Raw genomic sequence first — 23214 nt, 5'->3', positions numbered from 1 at the left:
ACACACCTTTAATCTCAAGGTATCTAAACCAAGATTATCGGAGTGTGCTCAACTGTTGTAGGCTATTGTAATCCAAGTCACATGTCAGGGTATATGGCTCAAGATGGCTGCAAAGCTGATAGCCGCTTTCTGCTAAAAGTCGGCCCCCAACACAGTAGTAGGTCAGTTGTGAGCCTATATTCCAGAACCAGTAAAGCAAAGGCGATATTGTTGGGTTAGAGTCTCAGTCTAGGTTATATAGTCAGTTCTGTGCCAATGTGGGCCACAGAATCAAACTTTATCTCAAAAGAAAATAAAACAAACAAACAAAAAAAACACCAAAAAAGCAATATAAATCCAAGCAGTACACTCTAAAAATAATTATTGATGTGAATACACAAATTAGTAACATATTTGTTATGATTGCCACATCCCATGTGCTTTGCTGCACATGGTTGAATGTGTTGTGTATCCACTGCCAGCAGCATAGTAGGGTTGTTAACACTAGCAGCACTTGATGAGAGGACTTTTCACTTCTATCATAATCTCATGAGTCCACAGTTGTCTTGCAGTGCACAGCATTGTTAATTCAGACATCCTCATTTGACTAATAACTACAACTCTTATTTTATGCATGCATGCATGAATGTATGTATGTATGTATGTATATATGCATGTATCTATGTATTTACTTAATTTAAAAGATAATGGGTTTCATTATGGCATTGTCATAAGTGTGTATTACAGAACTTTGCTTATATCATTCTTCCCAGTCCTTCTTCTCCCCATTCTCTGCACCTGCTGGCCCACTTCCTGTCTTAGATAATTGCCAACATGATTGTACTTGAAGATCCACTCCTGCCTTGTCTTTTGTTCACCCTAAAATTGTCAGCACATTTAACTGACTGCATATCACACTGAAAGTTCATGTCACACAGGAAGGCCTTTTAGCTGGATTCCGCTTTGTGGAACAACTGTCAACAAATGACCAATAGAAAATTGCTGTCTAGACACTGACTTCCTTGCTCCTTAGGTGGGATAATTTAGAGGTGCTTGCTGACTATTCTTTTTAACTGGATTATATTTGAACTATTCATGATTCTATGAAGATGAAAATACCATGCTTATGATCGCCTTTACTCCCTTACCTAATTTCCCTCACAACCTTTTTCTCTCCACAAAGCACATATGCCCTGACGTTTGTTTTACAGTCAACATTGGAGTAGCCTGACTAAAACATCACTAACTAATGAAGATGATAACTAAATCATCTTTTTAAAAGGTGAAAAAAATATTTGACTGTGGCCCAAACTTAGATAAGGTGACTTTAAATGTACATTTAATATATCCTAGTGAATGCTAGGACTTAGATATAGTTCAATAAAGTTTTTCCACATAAGAATGGGATCTTGAGTTCAGATCTTCAGCATCTACTTAAATACAGACTTGGTATGTCCTCCTACCTATAATTCTAGCCCTGAGATGACAGAGGTGGACACACCTGGAGCAAGCTAGTAATTAGACTACCAATATTAGAAAACCCTGGTTCGATTGAGAGACTACCTAAAGAAATAACATGGAGACAAATTGAGGAAGAATATTGAAGTTAGGCTGATGTTTCCATTGGCATGAATATCCTCAGACACATGAAGTTATGTACATGCACTCCAGCATACACATACACAAACATACCACACATTCAAATAAAAGTATGATAGTGTTAGAAAATATTAAAGAAATTTGTAATAACCCATACAATAGCTCAATGTGCTTGGTACTCAAACTTATATACAATCTACCTTTGTCTCTAGATTCAGCTTAACTACTGGTTCTCTTATGCTTGCTGTTCTAACTTCTTATATCTGAAATGCAGCCAGTAAAACTAGAAAAGCTCCCCACTGCCTTGGCTCCAGTTTTGCTCTGTCTGCACAGAAGATGACATAAATATAACTTCAGTGTGCTCAGCACTATTAGAAGAAGATGTAAGGAGATAAGTAGAGCTTATGATCAACTAGATATACTCTCTTTGATTCTTGAGATTTTTCATTTGATTACTACAACCAAAATCATGTTCTGTAGCAATAACAGTTATGACAAAGAAAAGTCCAATTACTGTTTATTTCATTTTCCTGATAGTGTCCCTAAAGTAACAAAAAAACATTCCTCTCCCCTCCCCCTCTCTCTCTGCACTACTCTGCCTCAAGTTCTCTCTTTCTCTCTGCTCTTCTGAGAGTTGGGAGTATCCTCTCTCTGACTCATTCTGTCAAATCTTTCTCTGATTCCTCACTTTGTCTGCCCCTCAATTAGATGTCACTTTCAAACATGGCTGCTTCCTTTTCCAAAATTAACCTTACTTTCATTGTTAGGGATTAAGGATATATATTAAAGATGTGTCTGTATTCCAGCCAAAGGGATTAAAGGTGTGTGGCCTGTCTGCAGTTCCAGCCAAATCACCCAAACTTAGGTCTTTGGATATGATTCCTTGCCAGAACAGCTAGTTGCTAGAGTGAAATTCTTCTATATACCCCAATTAATTTTAATAGAGAACATAATTAATACCAGTGTTGTAGGCTTTCACTACTGTGAACAGATATGATGACCAAAGCAAGTCTTATAAAGAACAACATTTAACTGGGGCTGGCTTAAAGGTTCAGAGGTTCAATCCAGTATCATCAAGGCAGGATCATGGCAGCATCCAGGCAGGCATGATACAGGAGAAGCTGAGAGTTCTACAACTTCATGTGAAGGCTGCTAGCAGAATACTGGCTTCCAGGCCACTACACTAGAGTATTAAAGCCCACACCCATACCACCACACCCACTCCAAAAGGGCCACACCTACTGCAGTGATGCAGAACCTCCTAATAGTGCCACTCCCTGGCCCAAGCATATACAAACCATGACAACCAGTAAATCTAAATTGTAGTAAACAATAGTGCTAATCAATTTCCTTTTAAATATAAAAGTATTTTTGGTGTATTGATTAGCTTTAAAGCACAATAACTGGTCAGTCACTAATCTATTCCAATCCTCTAAACTCATCTTGCTACCTCCCAGACAAAATCCCCAGGATACCTGCATTTTAGTTTGGCTCTCTAGGCTTCAAGTGTATTTACATGAAGTCTCTCCAGATCCCTTCCTAAATATAAAAAGTCTTAACCTCAGGAAAAAGATTTGATTGTACCACAACCTGATCGTGTTGTTCTAAATTAAGGGGCAGCAATTACGAAGGCTCTGAAGAAAATAATTTGGGAAAATGTTGTCGTCTTTTTTATTAACACATATAAAGTAGTAAAGACTTGTAGGACCTACTTCTGAATGGTCTCTAATATCAGAAATTGTTTTTTTGTTTTTTTCTTCTTTTGTTTTTTTAATTGAAAATAGGTTCCTTTCTCATATAAAATTCCAACCACAGTTTCCTCTCCTTCTAGTCTTCCTGCTTGTCCACACCTCTCAACTCAGATTCACTGCCCCTCTGTTTTCTCTAAAACAAAAACACAAACAAACAAAAACAACAACAACAAAACAAAAACCAAACTGACCTCCAAAAGATGGAAGGACAAAAGAAGATACAATAAAACAAGGCTAAAGGCAGAACAAGGCAACTCAACTGTAGGAGGAAAAGAGTCTTAAAAGCAGACAAATTTAAAAAAAAAAAAAAAAAAAACTGGAGATATACCTGTTTCCACTGTAAGGAGTCGACCTTCTGCAGACCCAGGCAGTCCCTGTATTTGCTGTTTCCATTGTGTTTCTGTGAGCCCACGTGAGCCATACTTAGTGGATTCAGTGGGCCATGATCTACTGGTGTCCCCCATCCCCTCTTCCTCAGGGTTCCCCAAGCTCTGAGAGGAAGGAACCTGATGGAAATCTCTAATTTTCATTTCTTCTGCATAATGTCTGGCAGTGCACCTCTCAGGGCAGATTGTAGGTGGAGGGTTTTGTGTGAGATGGTGTCCTGTTTTGTTTTGTTTTGTTTTCCTTTCCATGGCTTGTACAGCACCTTCACATACAACAGAGACTAGACATAGGAACAAAGGCTCCAAGCCCACACTGGCTCAAACTTGTTACAATCAATGAGCAGAGTAGAAGTTGTCCCAGGCAGTGGGGCACCAATGTCAGTTTTCAGAGGGAAACCTTCAGTCATAGCATCAATCTGAGTTGCTTAGGGATATCCAAAGGACCTCCTGGCTCACAACTCAACAGAATAACGCAGTCCCACCACTGGAAGCCCTAGCCTGTCGGAGGAATTCTTTTAATCTCAAGAAGGATCATGAAAGTTTGATAGTGCATTTACATTACTCATTTTGAGAAACATTTCCTACTTGCCCTCCAGGCCCCTTCTTTCGCATGTGTTAGAGGAAGGTTTTAATTGACAAAACTAGAAATCCAACTTAAGCAAAGCTCAGAATCTATGGGGTCTTACCACCAAGCGTCCTATCATACAGCCTCTGGGTTTTCACACACATTGTAAGAAGGAATCTTTCTGCCTCATAAATTTACCGTGATTGATTGAATGAGATGGTGCACATATGATGTTTCACAGCATGCTTGACATATTAAATGATCGATAAATTAAATATCCTTTTCCTGTGGTGGATTCAATCTGGCAGCCTCTTTATATGTGTACCCTCCAGCCATGCAGACTTGCACACTCAGCATTTCTACCTGTACTACTTAGTTATGCCCTGAAAGTCAATTTCCTTTGCCCTGAACCTTAGTGTTAGCCCTGAGGCATTTCATTCAATTTAATTCAATATATACCTCAAGCTTACCAGTATTCAGCAGACCCCATTGGTGGCATATGTTAGGTGTAATGGGTTACAAAATTAATATGGCTTGCTCTTTGCATCTCGAAGCCTGTAACCAAGTAACAAAAATTCACTTATCTGTGAACATCGAATATAAGGTGTAGGCCCAGCCTGGATTGCCTGTAAGAGGTAGAGAAAGAGCATATGTGAAGTCTAAAGCATCTTATTTTATAATTAGGCTAATACATGATGGTTTAAGATGTATTCACTTGGCAATGAGCCCAAGGGTGGCTTGGTTCGGAAATTACACATAAATTATAATCATACCACATCTGAGGAATGAGAGGGAAGCATCTAATTACTCAGTTGGTTAGTTTTTATCTTTTAACAACAACAACAACAACAAAAACAACCCAAACCTAATTTATCAGTGAGACATTTGTACTGCAATTTTTTATTTTAATTTTATTTGTTTTTATTTTTGAGATTAAAATTTAATTACAACATTTATTCTTTCCCTTTCCACACTCCAAAACCTCCCATATACTCCTCTCTGCTCTCTTTTAAATATGTTACCTCTTTCATCACTAATAATTATTGCATACATATATGTATACTGCAAACCTAGGCAAATACTCATTCCACCACAGTTTAACCTAAAGGTGTCCAGTATGTCAAAATATATTTAGTAGAAGTAAGTGAAAAATTACTTTCCTCTGATAAACCAGCAAGCAAAACTCTTAGAAGTTTAATCTCTCTTAAATGAGATGTCTCTTAAGTCAACTCACTGCAGAAGTGTACTATGAAACACAAAAATATCTATGAGAGTGACAAACAATGTCAAGAAATTACCCTGTTCTTTTTTCATCATAGTTTCTATTTGCTTCTTTAGTTTTAAATAATTCTTCAGACATTTGGATTCTTCTCATAGTTATAGATTATGTATTGAAAGTGAAAGTTACAAAAAAAAAAGCCTAAAATTTATTAACAAATTTAGCAAACTTGATGTCTTAATCATGGTTATCTGCAACTTTGCTGATCCATCTCAGTTCATTCTCTGTTAAAAAAATGACTCACAACTGTTATTGACTTATTAAAGAAAGCATGCCTAAGGTAGTATTATTATGTAGGAAATTCACCTTGAAAAACTGGAAAGCAAATATTAAGTTGTTTTTGGTCATTTAATAACATTTTTGTTGTTGTTTTGTTTTTAAGGTAAAGAGACAGAATTCCATCCCCTGTAAGAAACTGTAATTAAAACTGCGTGCATCTTCTACCAACTCACACTGCCCCGGAGTTCTGCTTGTAATGTAATAAAATACACTGAGGAAAGCTAATCTAGTTTCCAACCTTAATTAAGAAAATGCTGTTATATGCAGCAACACATCGTCCCTGTATCCCCCAAAGCTCAACAAACTCATAAATTCCTCAGTGCCTGCATTAGTGCAAGCACACAGGCACCTAAGGACCAGAATCTACATCAACAGCTCATAATATTTGATTGCTGTTGTTGGCAAGGTACTAATAACTCTGATGGGCACATATAACCAAACATGTTAATAGTGCTATTTTCACACTTGGGGAATCCACACAAGCAAAAGGAGTCTTAAGGAAATGACATAAGGTGGAAGGAACAAAGGTTTAGGAAGTAAGGAAAAGTCTCAGAGACCACATGTGTAAACAAGTGTTGCTCCTAAGATAGAACTTGATATAACTATTCATGCAATAGGATTTTAAGACACAAAGGAGAAGATCAACTTCACATAGTAGAGCCACAGAAGCTATAGTAAAATGAATATATTAGTGTTTACTCTGGTAGTATATAAATTACATTGACTGCTTAACACTTTGGAGCAAGTGTTTAGAGCTCAAGATCTGATAGGGTAAAATTGAGCCCATGTTGGAGACAGCATATTCAGTTATAATTTTTGTTAGTAAAATAGTTTTGCCAACTCATTGACAATTGATCTGGAAAACAATTAAACATATGTGAGTGATAGGGACTCGTATTCAGTTATCCAACAGATATTTACCGAGAAAGAAACATATTACCTAACAGTATTCTTGGTACTAAAAATCTGATACAAGAACATCTTCTGTTCTTGAGAACAGCACAAAAATAAATAAATAAATAAATAAAATGAAAAAGGCCTAAATCTGTATTGATTAAATGCATTAAATGTTCCTCACATGATATCACATTAGCGCCAGAATGTGTCAGTTAAATACATTAAACCTAATTTCAGAGGCATCCAAATATATTAATGCTGCACTAAAAAAATGAAAGCAAATAACTTCCTTTAGGATGAAATTTTCCAATAACAAGACCAAGTTTGAACGTTTTACTTCTCTGCGCATGCCTTCTACATGCCTGTGGGTTGTGGTTCTGGCTTGTCTATAGTTTAACTATTGTATGTACTGGCCCATATTTACTAATCAGCACAGAATCTGTTGGGTGTGGAAGACATAGGAGTTACTTTACAGAAGTCTTTCACAGAGTTTCATAAGGGATTAACTACTCATTTACTCCAACTGAACCCAAAAGAGGTAATGTATTCAGCATTGTAAATATACCATTACCAAGCTGTTTTTTGCATGTTCTATTCAATATGTATGGCAGAGACTTATTACTTAAGTTTGATTCCAACCTGTTGGCTGTTTTCAGCAGTTACCATAGCACACACATGCACAGTCAGGGATATGGAAGAATAAATAATTTAAGGATAAATATAGTCATAACTGGCTGTAAAAGCTGATTACATGGAAATTCCAAGAGGAGTAAAGGATGATTGTTACATTGTTCTCTTAAAGGTCATTTAAACAAAAACAGTAGGGTATCGGGCTGAGTTTAAGTGACTTCAAGGTACATTGTTTACCTGGAGGTGACTTCTGGCTGAAGTTCTAGCATCTTAAAATGTAAGAAATAGTTTTATAAAAATGTTATTGCCATATAAATCCTCTTATAATGTACAGATAATAAGAATGTGTGATATTACAATGAAAGACAGGCTAAGAGATGGCTCTTAAGTCATAATCATCTAGGGCAATCCAGAAAGAACAGGAAGGCTAGGGTTAGTGTAACAAGGGAAAGGAGTTAGAGGAGCAAGCAGAGGCCAGATCTTATAGGATTAACCATCAGGCTGTGCAGAGTTTGGATTTATTTTCATATGTATTATAAGCAACGTGAAGACTTATATTGTGAAGCAGATCATCTAGAGTCCCTTTAAAAATGGTTACTTGCATATTCAAAACAGGGTATATAAGGTAGTGAAGGTCAGATGGAAAAAATATTAGTGGAAGAATTGATTTTAGAAATGATGGTGGCTGAGTATTAGTAGGCGTGCATGTAATCCTAGACCTTCGAAGAGCAGGGGCAAGAAGATCGCAGGTCAAAGTTAGCCTGGACTACATAACAACATGACATCTCAGTAAAATAGGAGGTGAATTGGAGACGTGGCCTTGAATGGGAGAATTGACTTTTCATGTTTTGTTTTGTTTTGTTTTTAAATTATTACAGTATATTAAACTGGCTATCTAGGGCAAAGTTAAGAAAACACATGAGAGTTTAATGCTAATATATATATATATATATATATATATATGTATATGTACATATATATATATATATATGTATATGTACATATACATATATATATGTGTGTGTATGTATGTATATATATTATATGCTAATATATATTGTATATATTATATATTAGCTAATATATATTGTTTATAACTGTGGAGATTTGCTACATTTATCATTGATATGACAAATGCCTAGCAAAAGCAATCTAAGGAAGAAAGGGGTTGCTTCATAGTATAATGCCTGGAGGTATAACCCATCATGGTAGAGAGTGACAGTGTATGGAGCAGACAGTGGCTGTGCATGGATCATCATCACCATGGATTTTCCATAAAACTCTAGTTTCTCTACTCCAGAAACACTATGTTTAATTCTGATTACAGTGCTTCAAGGGTAAGAATACAACAGGGAGAAGTCCAGCAAACAGTAATGAGTTTGTCAGAGACAGAGATCTGTGAAATGACCCCGTAGTGTAGAGAAGATTAAGAAGGCCAGGTCTAGTGGGGAATACTGAGATTTGAATTCAGGTCTGCTGCTAGTGCAGGCTTGAGTTCTGAGGAATGAGAACTACTTTTTACAAGTATTGTCTTCTCATTTATAAAATAGAAGTGATGTAGGAGAATAACTTTATAGTCACTAATGAGCTTAAAATCCATAAACCATTAGTCTCGCTTTAGAAAAAATATGCAAAGTGTATAGTTAAAGATTCAAAATATTTTTCACTAAATTTCTGAATATTGTAAACTTTAAAAATACAGAGTTTTGAAATGAGAAGAATTTACGTGAAAAGCAGTAATTTAATCAAAGTATACTTTGACAATATTCGTGCCTCAATATCCTTTCTTTTCTTTTATTTTTCTTCCCCAATCTTAATAGGCTTCCTTCTTTTTTCATGTCAATGTGTATACATATAACATACATACAGTCTTATGTGTCTGTGTAAAATCTAGGCACCATATTTGTCTTTCTTGCTCTGGCTTATTTTGCTTAATGTGATAACTTCAAGTTGTATGCATTTTCCTACATAAAACTTTTAACTCTTTATGACTAGATAAAATTAAAAGTCCATTGTGTATATTTTCACAATGTGTTCTTTATCCATTTATCAATGGTGGACACTTAGACTGGTTCCATATCTTGGCAATATTGAACAATGCCACAATACATATAGATATGCAAAAATGTTTGCTTCCTACTGACTCAGAGTCTTTTCAGTATATGCCAAGAGGTGCTATAGTTGAGTAATACAAACACTTTATTTTTAGTTTTCTGAGAACTTGCCTGCTTATTTTCACAGTAAATGATAAATTCCACTAGCCTTGTTATAAGGACTTTTTCTCTCAGCCATTCACCACTATTTGTTTTATATGCTAGTCATACTAATTGACTAATGGTGTTGAACATTTTGCTTATAGATATATGTGGATTACTTTTAAATGTGTTCTATTTCTTACTATAATTGCATTTTTAAGTTTTGTAAAAAATTTCATACACTAGTACCGTATTATGTCGCTTCCAGCTCCAACTCTTCCCATGCCCATCTCCCACACACTCATGAATTCTTTGTTTGCATTTAGTTATCTCTCCCTCCTTCTCTCCCTTACCTCCCTCCCTCCCTCCCTCCCTCCCTCCCTCCTTCCCTCCCTCCCTCCCTCCTCTCTCCCTCCCCCCCTCTCTCTCTTGCTCTGTCTCTCTGTCTCTCTCTCTCTCTCTCTCACACACACACATGCACACACATACAAACACATATTTGTATATTGACATTGACATATTGCTGTATCTCTGTGTGTGTCTCTGTGTTACCGAGTCCATACTGAGTCCATATTGTGTTGCTGATAGAAATTCTACAGGAGAAACCATTATTATCATTTCCCTATACCAAAATAATTTAAAACTGCACTTATTTTTAAGAGCTGTCCATTAATTTTATTAGCCAGTTTATAACTGAGTTGTTTGGTTTGAGAATATTCCTTAGGTTTTAAATTTTATGTATTAGTTCCTTTGAGTGTGTGTAAGGGGTTATGTGTGTGTACTTACATGGTGTGTCTGCGGAAGTGCTTACTAATGCTTATGTGGGGAGGTCAGAGGAAAAGTAGGTAGTGCCAGTATACTCCTACAATAATGAATGTTCCAGGGTCTGAAACAAGCATAACAGGTTTGTGTAACAAACACCTTTACCCATTGAGTCATCTCAGAAGACCCCGTTTTTATTTTGTTTTTAGTTTTTTAAAATATATTCTCTATATAAAACCTCTGCACCATGAATAGCTAACTCCGTTCTTTTGTCAGTATCTTCTCCAAATTATTTCCTTTGCCATACAGAATCCCTTTAATTTTATGCAGTTTCATTTACAAATTCTCTATAATACATCCTGAAACACTAGAGCTCTTTTCAGAAAGCACTTAGCTGTGCATGTATCCTGAAGTGCTTAGCTAGCAGGTATGGGTTTTGATAGGTTGAGACACATCATGCCAGGCTCTCCTGGCTTTCTTTCTCCCTCCCCAGTCATCACTGTTTAGATGATTAACAACTTATTCCTCTCCTTTATCTTTTGCTTTCTGTTTCACATGCCTTTAATAAATTATTAAAGTCTCTGAACCTATTCCATATTTCAGAAACCATCCATCTGTTTTCCCTTATCTGAAACACTCTGTGGTCTGTAGTACAAAATAGAAACATACTTGCACAAGTTTTCTGGAACTATGGAAAGCAATCCCCTTTTTCTTTCTTGATTGATTGAGTTTCATATGCACATGCTATGTGTTTTCATCAAGTCTACCTCCAATTTTCTTTCTCGAGTGATTATCCTGTTCCCACTATAATATACCTTCTCTCCCTCTCCCTCTCCCTCTCCCTCTCCCTCTCCCTCTCCCTCTCCCTCTCCCTCTCCCTCTCCCTCTCCCTCTCCCTCTCCCTCTCCCTCTCCCTCTCCCTCTCCCTCTCCCTCTCCCTCTCCCTCTCCCTCTCCCTCTCCCTCTCCCTCTCCCTCTCCCTCTCCCTCTCCCTCTCCCTCTCCCTCTTCCTCTATCTCATTAAAGTACAATTATATTGCTACACACCAGAGACTGCTGTTGAGAAATTGAAAGTAGGAGACTCCAGGTTCTTACTACTTAGGAGCCTTTTACTGATGCTTTTATTCCAAGAAAGTTCAGAGTTCAGAGCAGGAAGAGAAGTAATGACAAACACAAGAGTACTTTTCTTCACTCTCACCAGTTGTGCTCAGAGGACACAGAAAACCATAAAGCATGATGGGAGCTGTTTACATACCATCTCTAAATGACCTAAGCCAAGGGAAGGAAACCTTACCTATGGCATTTCTCTCAGGGCAATAAACAGAGCTCTAAAGGATAATGTAGGAAAGTCTGTATGATATGCAGAGTACATATTAAATCATTCCCTCCCGTCCTTTTCCCCCTTCAATGCCTTCCATGTCCTAAGTCCTTGCTCTCTCAAACTTCTAGCCTGTTAAAATGTGTTATAGTTGCATATATTATACATGCAAACATGCATAAATAGAACTTGCTGTGTCACTTAGAGTTACTTGTATGTATATAATTTCCAGGTATATAAGAAACAGTATAGAGTAGTATTAGACAACCAATTAGAGGCTTTATGCTTGAGATGATTAACTCTCAGCAGTCCTCCTTAGTTGTCTTTGTAGTCCTTTGTCCAAAGTTGGGGCTCTACAGGATTTCCTCTTTCCACAATAGCATTCCTACTTGTATTATCATTTCAAAGATCTTGCTTGGGCAGCCATATTGTTGATATATCCCTGTCATTCTAGCAGAAACAATCTCATAACAGACCTTTTTGTTTCTTTGCTTGCTTTATTTCTTACATCTTTCCACCCACCATGCCATGATGCTCCATGAGCTTTAGTTGTGTTGCAGATACATTGTATAGCATGTTGGGTACCCCACAATTAGTTGTCACCTGAATTTTTACCAGTTGTAGTCTTTTCTAAAGATCTCTGCTCTAAGAGGATTGCCTTGTGTGGCCTCAGTGGGAGAAAATGCTCTTAATCCTGTGGAAACTTGATGCCCCAGGGAAGAAAGATGCTGTTGGGAGTGAGGTCAGGATGGGTGCACAGTGGGGAAGCACTCTCCAAGAGGCAGGGTGGGTGGAGTGAAGAACTCAAGGTGGGGGGGGACCAGGAAGGGGGTTAATTTTTCAAATGTAAATAAATAAAATGTTTTAATAATAATAATAATAAAGATCTCTGCTGCAAAGAGAAGCTTCTTTGATGAGAGATGAGAGTCACAGTTAGTACCTGTGGGTATAAGGATGAGTATTTAAATGACTTAAGAGTTATGCTGGTTGAGTAAAATGGTGGATATAGGTTGTCCTCCAAGTTCCATGACCTCATTGACTCCAGTTAGTTGGCTAAGTTTCTATTACTATGCATAATTTCCCTCCTGCTGAGCAGGCCTTAAGTCCAGTTAGTTAGGCAGCTGTTGGTTACCAACAAGATACAAAAGCAAGTGTTGTACATTTACGGGTCTATTGCCATGCTGGCCATTGTGGTTTGAAGACTCTACATATGGAGATGACTATTATTTATTTCCTTTGCTTAGCAGCTTACATAGTACATTCTGGCTCTGTGAAATCTCATACTCAGGGAGGAGACTTTCAGGTCCAAGTCAAACCATCCAACTTCTATGTTCAAACTATACAATTGTTTTAGTAATAGCTCCTTACTTTCAGTCTCTGGGAGGCAACAAAGGGCAACTGTAGTAGTCTATACTGCCTTGACTATTTCTTGGACTCATAGGACCAAAACCTTGAAAGATGGTTTCTAATCCCTGGTAATTCATTTATTTTAGATAGTGTACAGCTCTTTAAACGAACAATTCCATCCCAGGTGGCTTTGGCTACAAATCAAACAGAAAGTTTTCAAAAGAAGAAAGAAAAACTGGCTAAGAATTTATTTTTAAAAATGTTCATTATTTGCCCAATGATTAGGGAAATGCAAATCAAAACTTGAAATTTTCTCTTTATCCCAATCAGAATATCTAAGATCAACAAAACAAGAGACACCAATGCTGAAAAGAAAGCACGGAGAAGGAAAATGGCATCACTGAACTGCAAATCAGAGCCGCCATTTTGGAAATCAGTGTGAATTCTCAAAATGTTAAATATAACTCTACCACATGACCCAATTATATCATGCCTTTTTATAGGCACAAAGGACTTTACATCCTGATCCATAGCTACTGGCTAGATAATATTCATTGCCTTTGTGTATACAATAGCTAGGAGATATAAACAACATTAATGTTCTTTAATTGATAAATAAATAATGAAAACGTGGTGGATACGTATAATAGAATATTACTCAGCTGTAAAGAGAATTGAAATCAAGAAATTTGGAGGCAAATGGATATACCTAGAAAAGATCATATTGAGTGATAACAAACTCTGCATATTCTCTCTCATCTGTCATTTCTATCTTCAATTTGTCAGGTGTAGTATGTAACCTAAAGCGACGGGAGATACCAGGAAAGAAAAACAGTGACTATGGGTATGAGAAGTGGAGGAAAAGGGATGAAACTTTAACAGAAAACAGAGGTCAATATAGAAAGATAGGGAGGAAGGATAGAAAAATAACTGTGAGGATGTTTAGAAAAGTCATGAAAAATTATCACTTTATATATGTAAAATTATATAATGTATATAATTATGTATATAGAGATATATGTATATATATAATATTGATATCCATATATATGGATACATATATGTATCTATCTATATATAGGAATATATATATTCCTATATATATGTATAGGAATATATATATATATATATATATATAGGAATATATATATAGGAATTCTGAAAACCATATTCTTATCAGTTATCTTTAACTAATATATATATATATATATATATATATATATATATGAATTCTGAAAACCATATTCTTATTACTTATCTTTAATGGGTCTTGTTTCTAATGTTAGCTTTTTATTTTATCCAAGTTGATGTTCTTTCTGCAGTCATTTCCATTTTAACATATGTTTTACTTATTCCATCAGCCTCACTTTACATTAAAGCATTCAATAGAATATATGTCTACACTGAAAAACCAATTTAATGAACTTTCCTTCATATTAATTCATTTCTTCTTGAAACTTAAGCATTTATTTCCACAATACTCATAACCTACCTGTAGATCTAGTATAATCATTTAACTTCAAGTTTCTATTTTCTATTTCTTAGAGAATGGTTCTCATACAAGTTCTCTCACATTCTTCATGTGTGAATAATAACTATGATTAATTATACATTTACAAAGATATTCTATTTTAGAACAATAAAATATATTTGAAATTTTGATATTCATTAAATAGTTCTTAAAACAGTATGATTATTATAATAATTATCCAATTCAAAAATGCATATAAGGACAAAATTATATACACATCCATGTAGAAATATATAGTCAAAGCTGGGGTAAATATATTCTTCAGTTTGTCATTTGAGACAAATGTTCTAAAATTGTAGTTTCCAACATGAAAGCATATTTTACAATATCTTTAAAATTAGTTTTTGGATGCAGTGAATACGGCAATTGTTATAGCAACTGTAATGTTCATTTCATTTCATTTTTGCAGATATTCTTTTCCGTTACAACTGTCATGGAAGAATGTAATTTAGCAAGAGTGACGGAATAATTTTTTAAACTCAGGATACACTAAAAAACACTAATTTATTTAGCTATCGATTTAGCAAATATTTACTCTCAGCTAATATGTGTTCTAAGCATTTTTCTCAGAGGAAGAAGCATCTTAGCCAGTCATGAAGGTATGTTCCTGTAGTCACAACATTTGGGAGGTAGAGACAGGAAAATCTGCTGTATCAGCAGTTTAGGACCATCCTCAGTTACAGGTTGAGTTTGAAGTTAGCAACACAATACCCTGTCACATCAATAGAAAGAAAGAAAAAAAGATAAAGATAGTTCTCACAATGTCCCACAAGCTGATACTGAATTGGACCCAACACACTGAAAAGTACTCATATAGAAAGACATGATAGGATATATGTATATTTCCAGCATTTAGGAAGTAGAAGTAGGAGGGCCAGAGAAGTTGAAGGCCACCAAGTGAAACATGGTGAGATTCTATCTCAAATTGTTATTTTTAAACCACTGAAAATTATTCTTTAAAAAAATACAAGTTTCTGAATACTGGGAGCATTTTCAATATTATGTTAGAAGAAGGGAGAGACAAACAGTGCATTCTGATAATGCAGTCTCTTTGGCCCACTAACTTAATCACCACACCAACCACATGTAGATTGGATGTCACAATTTAATGACACTAGATATGTGAATGTATAAAATGATTTAATTAATAGTTTTAGGAGTTACAAAAAATGATGCCTGCTAAGATCTCCTATACTGTACTTAAATATTTATTCATGTATAGACATGTATAATAGTATTTACATGAAGTTTCAATTGTATTTCTTCTAATTATAATATACATTGAGAACTATATATAAGAACCTATCTCTATATTTGCCATTTCCCCAAATATATTATTATAGGTTCATGAAATGCTGTAGCTGACTGTACAGAATAGACACTGATTACCATGAAAATTGAATTTTCCAAGGACCAGCTTACAAATGATTTTTCTGAATAACACCTCGTCACTGAGAACTTCAGGTTGGAATCAACACAGTTTATATAGAAAAGCTCTGTGAGGAAAAGCACGTGAGACAAACTGAGAGAACATATTCTCGTCAGACACATCAGATCTGTAAGATCAGCACATCCTGGCTACTGCTGATTACACAGCCACAGAAAGCAAGTGCAAGCAATGCACTGGACCTTCCAAATTCTGTCTGTCTGCCGTTGCAGCTCATAGCATTTTACCCTTGAAAATGCCCTTGTGGTCTGAGACTCTCTCACAGCCAAACCATGCTGGATCAATATAGAAGCTGTACTTGAACTGGATGGAAGATTCTATGGTAGTTTATTTTAAGTTGATGTTTAAACAACTTTCCAGTGAAATGTAGATCAGAGTTTATGTAAGTTCTTTAGTAAGTTACCAGCAAGCTTGTTCATATGATACTTTATAACTCCATTCATTCATCATCTCTGTGATCTTGAGCATCTGCCTGGGCCTTCATTTCTATATTTACTAAATGAAAATCCTAATACATCACTGGGTCTCTAAAGACTTAAATAGAATAGCATATATAAAAAAAATCAACATTAAGAACTAAGAGGATAACAAAATGTCATTATTTAAATTTATTACCTAAAGATTCTTCTGGGTAAAAATTAAAGTGGATAATTAAATAATATTTACAGTAGTGTTTGGCACTTTTGCCAGCATAAATATCTAAAATTCATGTCAAATTGAATAATAGATTCTAGGCTTGTTGTTAAATCAACAAAGGTACAATGTCAAGCTTCATTGAAGTGACAAGAGTATGTGACCTTGGAGAAGTGTGAATAGGATTTTGCTAAAATTTTCAGTCCATTCCATGGTGAATCTGTTCTCTAAATTCCAAATTCAGAGATAAACTATCTTCCTGAAATAATGTAATACACAAGATAATTTAATTAGGATTTTGGAATGTAGTTATTTTATTAGACTAAATAAATATATGGTACTTTTGCTTTGTACTAAGAAATTATGGCTATGAGACTACAGACAAATAAGATAAAAAACTCACCTGTCCATTAAATTCCACAAAATGTATATATTATAAGAGTTATTTATATCTTAAATATCACCATTAATTGTTCTTTAGACATTATAGTTTACTCAGTCCTTCCCCTGAAAAATACAATATATAAACTTTTCCACATACATTAAACCACTGAGATACCTTAAGATAGAAGCTCAGATCATGTATTGCGATAACTTTAGGCATGAAGCATCTAACTATCTCACCATATGGCTTTGTAAGTAAGTTTATCAGATTCTTCTTAAAAATCTACCCAAGTCTAAGAGCACAGAATAACAAAAACCATTTATTATTGCTCATAAGCCTGTAATTTAGTGTGCAGGAAAACGGCCAGTCTCTGCTCCATGAAGTTCTGAACCAGGGCTGAAGAGTCCACACTCCAGTGACCATATGCTTGACTAGCAAATAGTTGTCCGGAAGCTCAGCTGGAGCCTAGACTCATTCCCGCATTGCATGATCCTCTACCTAGAGGCTTGCACTCTGTCCTATCATACTGGGTAGTCTTTAGAAGCATCCAAGAGAATTAACTGGACCCGCTATCCACTTTTATGACATGTTGGGTGGTCACATACAATTACTTTTACTGTAGTCCTAAACATGCCACATTAAAGAAAGGATCATAGAAAAATCCTTGGAAAGGATTTTTCACACATTTCACAATAGTGGAATATGACACATGGGTCCAATTTTCTGAACAACTGCCAGATTGATTTTACCAGTTTACAATCACACTAGCAATGGAGGAGTGTTCTTGTTTCTCCACATCCATGCCAACATGTGCTTTTGTCTGTACTGAATCACACAGAAGGTCAGAATCGGGCACACAGTAACCATTTTCCTTTTTCTGCTGCACAAAGCACAGCCCTACAGTCACTCCAGGTGCTTAGAAATGCAACTGCAGTGACTTGGGAGAAAATTTGAGCTGGCAGAAATCAAGAGGCAGGCATCCCTGAGATTAATGCATCAGGTCAAGGCGTAGATTTAAAAACCAGATTCCCATGGTTCTGGATGGGAACTACAGTGGGTACAATAACTGAATCCAATGAGGGTTTAAAGTGAAGGTCCATATCTAAATAACTTCTTCCCTAAAAGAGAAGGAAAAGAACAGAAACAACCGCATCAGAAAAACATTAACATTCCAACACTATTTCATCCAGTATTGACGTCTGCTGGAAGATATTCATACCTGTGCTGCAGGCGACGACAAGCTGCTTTGCTTATTTTGTTCATTGGAAGCAAGAAATGCACATCTTATAAATAGGAAACAGGATGAGATAGGAGGAAAAGCCAAAAAATATTTATAAGAAAGCAGTTACAGAGTTTTCAAGGTATGGATGATATTATTTCATTTCAAGCAGAGCTACCAAGTTTAAACCACTAGCTGGTGATAGGCCATTCCTTCTGTTTCTGTAATTATAGTAATCATATAGCAAATATTAATAAATTTATTATTTGTTATGTCATTCAATTTTTAAAAAAAAATTTAAAAAACTAAAAAGATGGTGCTCAACTCTGTCTTCTCAAAGTAAATGACGCTTAAGTTCACAAATGTGATAACACAATTTTAATCATTCAAAATTAAATGACACAATCTGAAGTTATGTTGTCTATGTGACACCAATGTATGCTATGCAAGGAAAGGTAAGTGCTTAGAATATCATATCTCTATTATCTTTAATACCAGAATTATTTGTATGCACACATGCACACATGTATGTATATGTAAATAATATAAACATACACTTCAAATGGTAAACAGGGAAATACACATGTATTGAGATATGCATAATTTCAAATGAAAAGTTTTTTATTATCTAATTTTTGTTCTATTTAGTATCTTATTTTGTTTTATTTTATTATCTTATTTTACTTTTTATTTTGAGACAGTGTCTCCTTATGCCAGCCTGGCCTTGCTATGTCACCAAACAAAATTTTGTATTTCTGATGCTCTCATTCACATGTGCCAAGTACTGAGATTCCAGTTATGGGCGCTGGCATCATGGCTGGTTTATAGGTTATGAAGCCTGGAACTCAGGGTTTCATGCTTGCTGTTGAAGCATTCTACCAACTGAGATACAGCCCAGCCCTCAGTTTCAATCCTTTATATTTTCCCCCTATATTAGTCAGGGTTCTCTAGAGTCACAGAACTTATAGACTGTCCCTATATATTAAGGGAACTGTCATGACTTACAGTCTATAGTCCAACTTACCCAAAAATGGGTAGCAGTGAATGGGAAGCCCAAGCATCTAGTAGTTGCTCAATCCTACAAGGCTAGTTGTTTAAGCTGGTCTTCTGTAGAAGTAGGTTTCAACAGATGTACTGGCAAGTAAGTGCAAGCAGTCGAAGAAGAATGAATCTTCCTTCTTCCAATATCCTTATGTAGGCCTCCAGCAGAAGGTATAGCCCAGATTAAAGATGTGTACCAGAACACCTGGATCTAAATCTTGCTTTGTCACAGGCTGACTTTGAACCTAGAGATCTGCTTGCCTCAGTCTCCTGAAGTTAAAGGTGTATACTATCTTGCCTAGGCCTAAGATTTTCATGGCCACTATGCCTCAATATCTCCATGTCAAGATCCAGGGCAGAAACCTGTCTTCCAACCTCAAGGTCTGAATTATAGGTGTGCCCTCCATTTCTGGATTGTACTTCATTCCAGACATAATCAAGTTGTCAAACTTGAATAACCAACGCACCCCCCAAATAGTTTATTTTGCTATGTTAAAGCACTCATATTTGACCTGTGATACATAAATTTTAAGATAACATATTCATACCATACTTATTAGGTAATATTTCAAAAAGGAAAAGACAACCACTTTAAATGTAGTCCATGTATGCCATGACCACAGCGTGTACCGAGTAGACATGCATAGTTCTCTGCAGAAAATTAATTAGTACAGCCGTCTCTCAGTATATAGTTTTATTGATTGTGTGGATGTAAGCACCTATTACTGACAGGGATTGTACCAACCTGCTGTTGTGATACCTACAGGGACCAAGTAAATATTTAACATAGGAAATATCTTGAAATGGTAGTAAATGTATTGGGAACTGGATCCATGAGACCAGAAACACATGTAGCTGTTAATACAATGAGTGGCTCATAGTTTTATCATAAAAAAAGGAACATTGCCAACCCAGAGAAAAGCTAACAGAAGATAATTTGTTAAACAGAACCTGGGGATTTCATAGAAATTAAAAAAAAAAAAAATCCCTCATTAAGTCTCTCATCTATGTACCAAAAATTCTCTGAAGGCCCAATAATGCCTTGCAGTCTTTTAGGCCCAGGAGATGAACTTTAGCAGATGAAACAGACAGAAATCTCTGCTTGATAAAGCACACAATCTAGTGGGAGATGGTTTTTAAAACTAAATGTGTCAAATGTCAGATGTTGTTAAATCATTTAGAGGCAAAAGAAAGCAAGAGGAAAGCAGTGTGGATTTCTATAGCCTAGTAAAGCAGGATTACAGTTTTCAAAGAGGAATTCAGGAGGCCCTCTATTAGAGGGTGTCACTTAAAGAAGCCAGACTACAAAAAAAAAAAAAAAAAAAAAAAAAAAGTAAAAAATAGTGAGCATAAGAGGATCAGGCTGGTGATATCAGGTGGGAAAGACACTTTGTGGGGACAACTTTGTATAAGGATTTTAGAAAAAGAATGGGACCTTAGCAATACACCTAAAATAGACTTGTTGCCGGGCAGTGGTGGCGCACACCTTTAATCCCAGCACTTGGGAGGCAGAGGCAGGCGGATTTCTGAGTTCGAGGACAGCCTGGTCTACGGAGTGAGTTCCAGGACAGCCAGGGCTATACAGGGAAACCCTGTCTCGAAAAACAAAAAAATAAATAAATAAAAAAAAAAGAGACTTCTTGTGTTAATTTTAGTTACTTCAGAAAATAAATAAAAGATAATAATGCCTTACCAGACATAAGTTAAGTTAAAACCAGGCTACTTCTATATAATAAATAATAATTGTAAAATTTGAATGAGTGATAAATATTGTAAAACAACATAATATTTAAATGTTTAAAGTAATGTGTTCAAATGCAAATACCTCAATTACATATGCATTTGTACATAAATTGCTTTTTTATTAGACTTTAAGTTTTTAATACATTAATAAATTAGTTAATTTCTAAATAAGGTCAACTTTAAAAACCAGTTTTGAAATTGTTAAGCATTTATTCAATACTAAATTGTTTTAAACTTTATAACTAAGCAAGTATTTGAGTTAATGAACATCATCTGAGGTTTTAAGACAATTCTACCGATCAAGTTTAGAAATTATGTTATGTACTTTTTTAAAAAATGTATTATGAAAATGTCAGCAAATTAATTATGTGTTCTTTGCACACTGTCAGGTTCTCTTAATTGGTTACCTTTGTAACTAATGTGTTAGCATGCCAAAGAAGAGACTATTGCTGGTATGTTCTTCCTTTTGAAAGTGATACTGATATATGGAATGAGTGTGTGTGTGTGTGTGTGTGTGTGTGTGTGTGTGTGTGTGTGTGTATGTGATCGTAAGGACTGACTATAAGACCTGACTCATTTTAGCCAGGCAAGCATGAACATTGTTGACTCTGAGCATCAATCTTCCATTTGTTTCTTCACTTTTTACTTCAAGACAAGGTTTTGCTAAGTTGCCCAGCTTACCTTGAACTACTTCTGTAGCCTAGGTAGGCCTTGAAGTTTCAGTTCTCTTGCTTTAACCTCCTAAGTATCTGTGATTAGAGACCTGCTCTAGCAGGCCTACCAAATGTGGATTCCTTAATGGTACGTATTCTGTGTGGAGTTAATAACTCCCTAACTGTAAATTACTCACTTGTTTACCAAAAATATTATAAAGCTAAAACTTCAAAGACAATACACTTCTATCCTGGACAATAGAATGTTTAAGCACTACCATAATTGTTGAGGATGTATCTTGGGCAAAATATAAGTTCTAAATTACTTGAAGACAGAAGTAAAAATCAATTGAGATATATTTTTGAATAGTGTGACTTAATGTTATTTAACATGATCACCTAAAAATGCACAAATCCATCATTTTTTTTACCCAAGTATGGGTATCCTAACATACATAATCCAGTGTTGTATGTGAAAGTAAAATGAATTGTGTACATACTTACATGAGTATGTGTACCTTCTAAATTATCTAAGCTAAATTTTTGAAAATTATAATTGTTCTAGTAATTGAATAATTAAGTGGTTAATTTTATTTATCGATATTAGCATTTATATTGACCTTGCTGTGCATGTGTAAAATTGAATTCTGAGATGCAAATTATGTTTGACTTAAACCGTGTACAAAACAGAAAAACTCAAATGATAAGACCTAAAAGGCAATTGTTTTTTCTGTTTACACAGCTTGCAGACCAGGATTCTATAAAGCATTTGCTGGGAACACAAAATGCTCCAAATGCCCTCCACACAGCTCAACCTACGTGGAAGCAACTTCAATCTGTCACTGTGAAAAGGGTTACTTCAGGGCAGAAAAAGACCCACCGTCTATGGCATGTACCAGTAAGTCTACACACTTTGTATTTGAAAATTCTGGTTCAAATCACCTTGCTCTCGGTGTTTTAAATTCTAAAAATGTGAATAAATTTGAAAAATTCTGTACTAATAAAGGTCTCTTGGATAATATAAAACAGTTCTCTTCATCAAGGTCCTGTTCAAACAATGGCTAAGCATGTGAAATCTTTCCTTTTTGAAACATACATAGATCCTTCCTATACAAATCCAATCCATACTGTGAGGCACTGCAAATCTTCCCTAACTAAAATTTGTCTTGAAGAAATTAAAATGTTGTAAATAAAACCTCCATTCTTTCCTTTTAAACATTTTTAGGCATATTGTTGGAGAAATACTGAATTCATCACTTGAGGGAGACTCCAGAGGAATTTGTAATTGAGGTTTTGTAACTGATTTGCAGACAAACTTGGTTTTCCTTGACACCTAATCCTTTTTTAAAAAAATCTACTCCTTGGAAAAGTAATTAATAACCACACTTTTTTTTTCTGTTGAAACTGTGGGCACAGGCTTTCTTTTAGAGAAGGATGGGCGTGGTTGTATCAGGCATTCTGGAGTATCCTGAACTTACTATACTTAGAAGTCAAGTCCTTGCATAGGCATGTGACAGAACACGGGCATTGCATGCTCTATGCCTCAAGGCTAGCTGGGGACAAACATTTTAGGAT

The 23214-nt window shown here is 35.6% G+C and overlaps 1 protein-coding gene across 1 annotated transcript in view; it reads left to right on the top strand.

The window, feature by feature from the left end:
- The window catches only part of Epha6 (EPH receptor A6), an 851223-nt gene that overhangs the window by 324060 nt on the left and 503949 nt on the right, over positions 1–23214 (top strand). Inside the window, exon 4 of the mRNA XM_034515065.2 lies at positions 22382–22537. Coding sequence (XP_034370956.1) covers positions 22382–22537 — 156 coding nt within the window. The remainder of the gene's footprint in view (positions 1–22381; positions 22538–23214) is intronic.

The sequence above is a fragment of the Arvicanthis niloticus genome, chromosome 12 (assembly GCF_011762505.2).
Source record: "Arvicanthis niloticus isolate mArvNil1 chromosome 12, mArvNil1.pat.X, whole genome shotgun sequence".
In the NCBI taxonomy this organism is placed as follows: domain Eukaryota; kingdom Metazoa; phylum Chordata; class Mammalia; order Rodentia; family Muridae; genus Arvicanthis; species Arvicanthis niloticus.
This window is presented reverse-complemented; position numbering and strand designations above follow the sequence as displayed.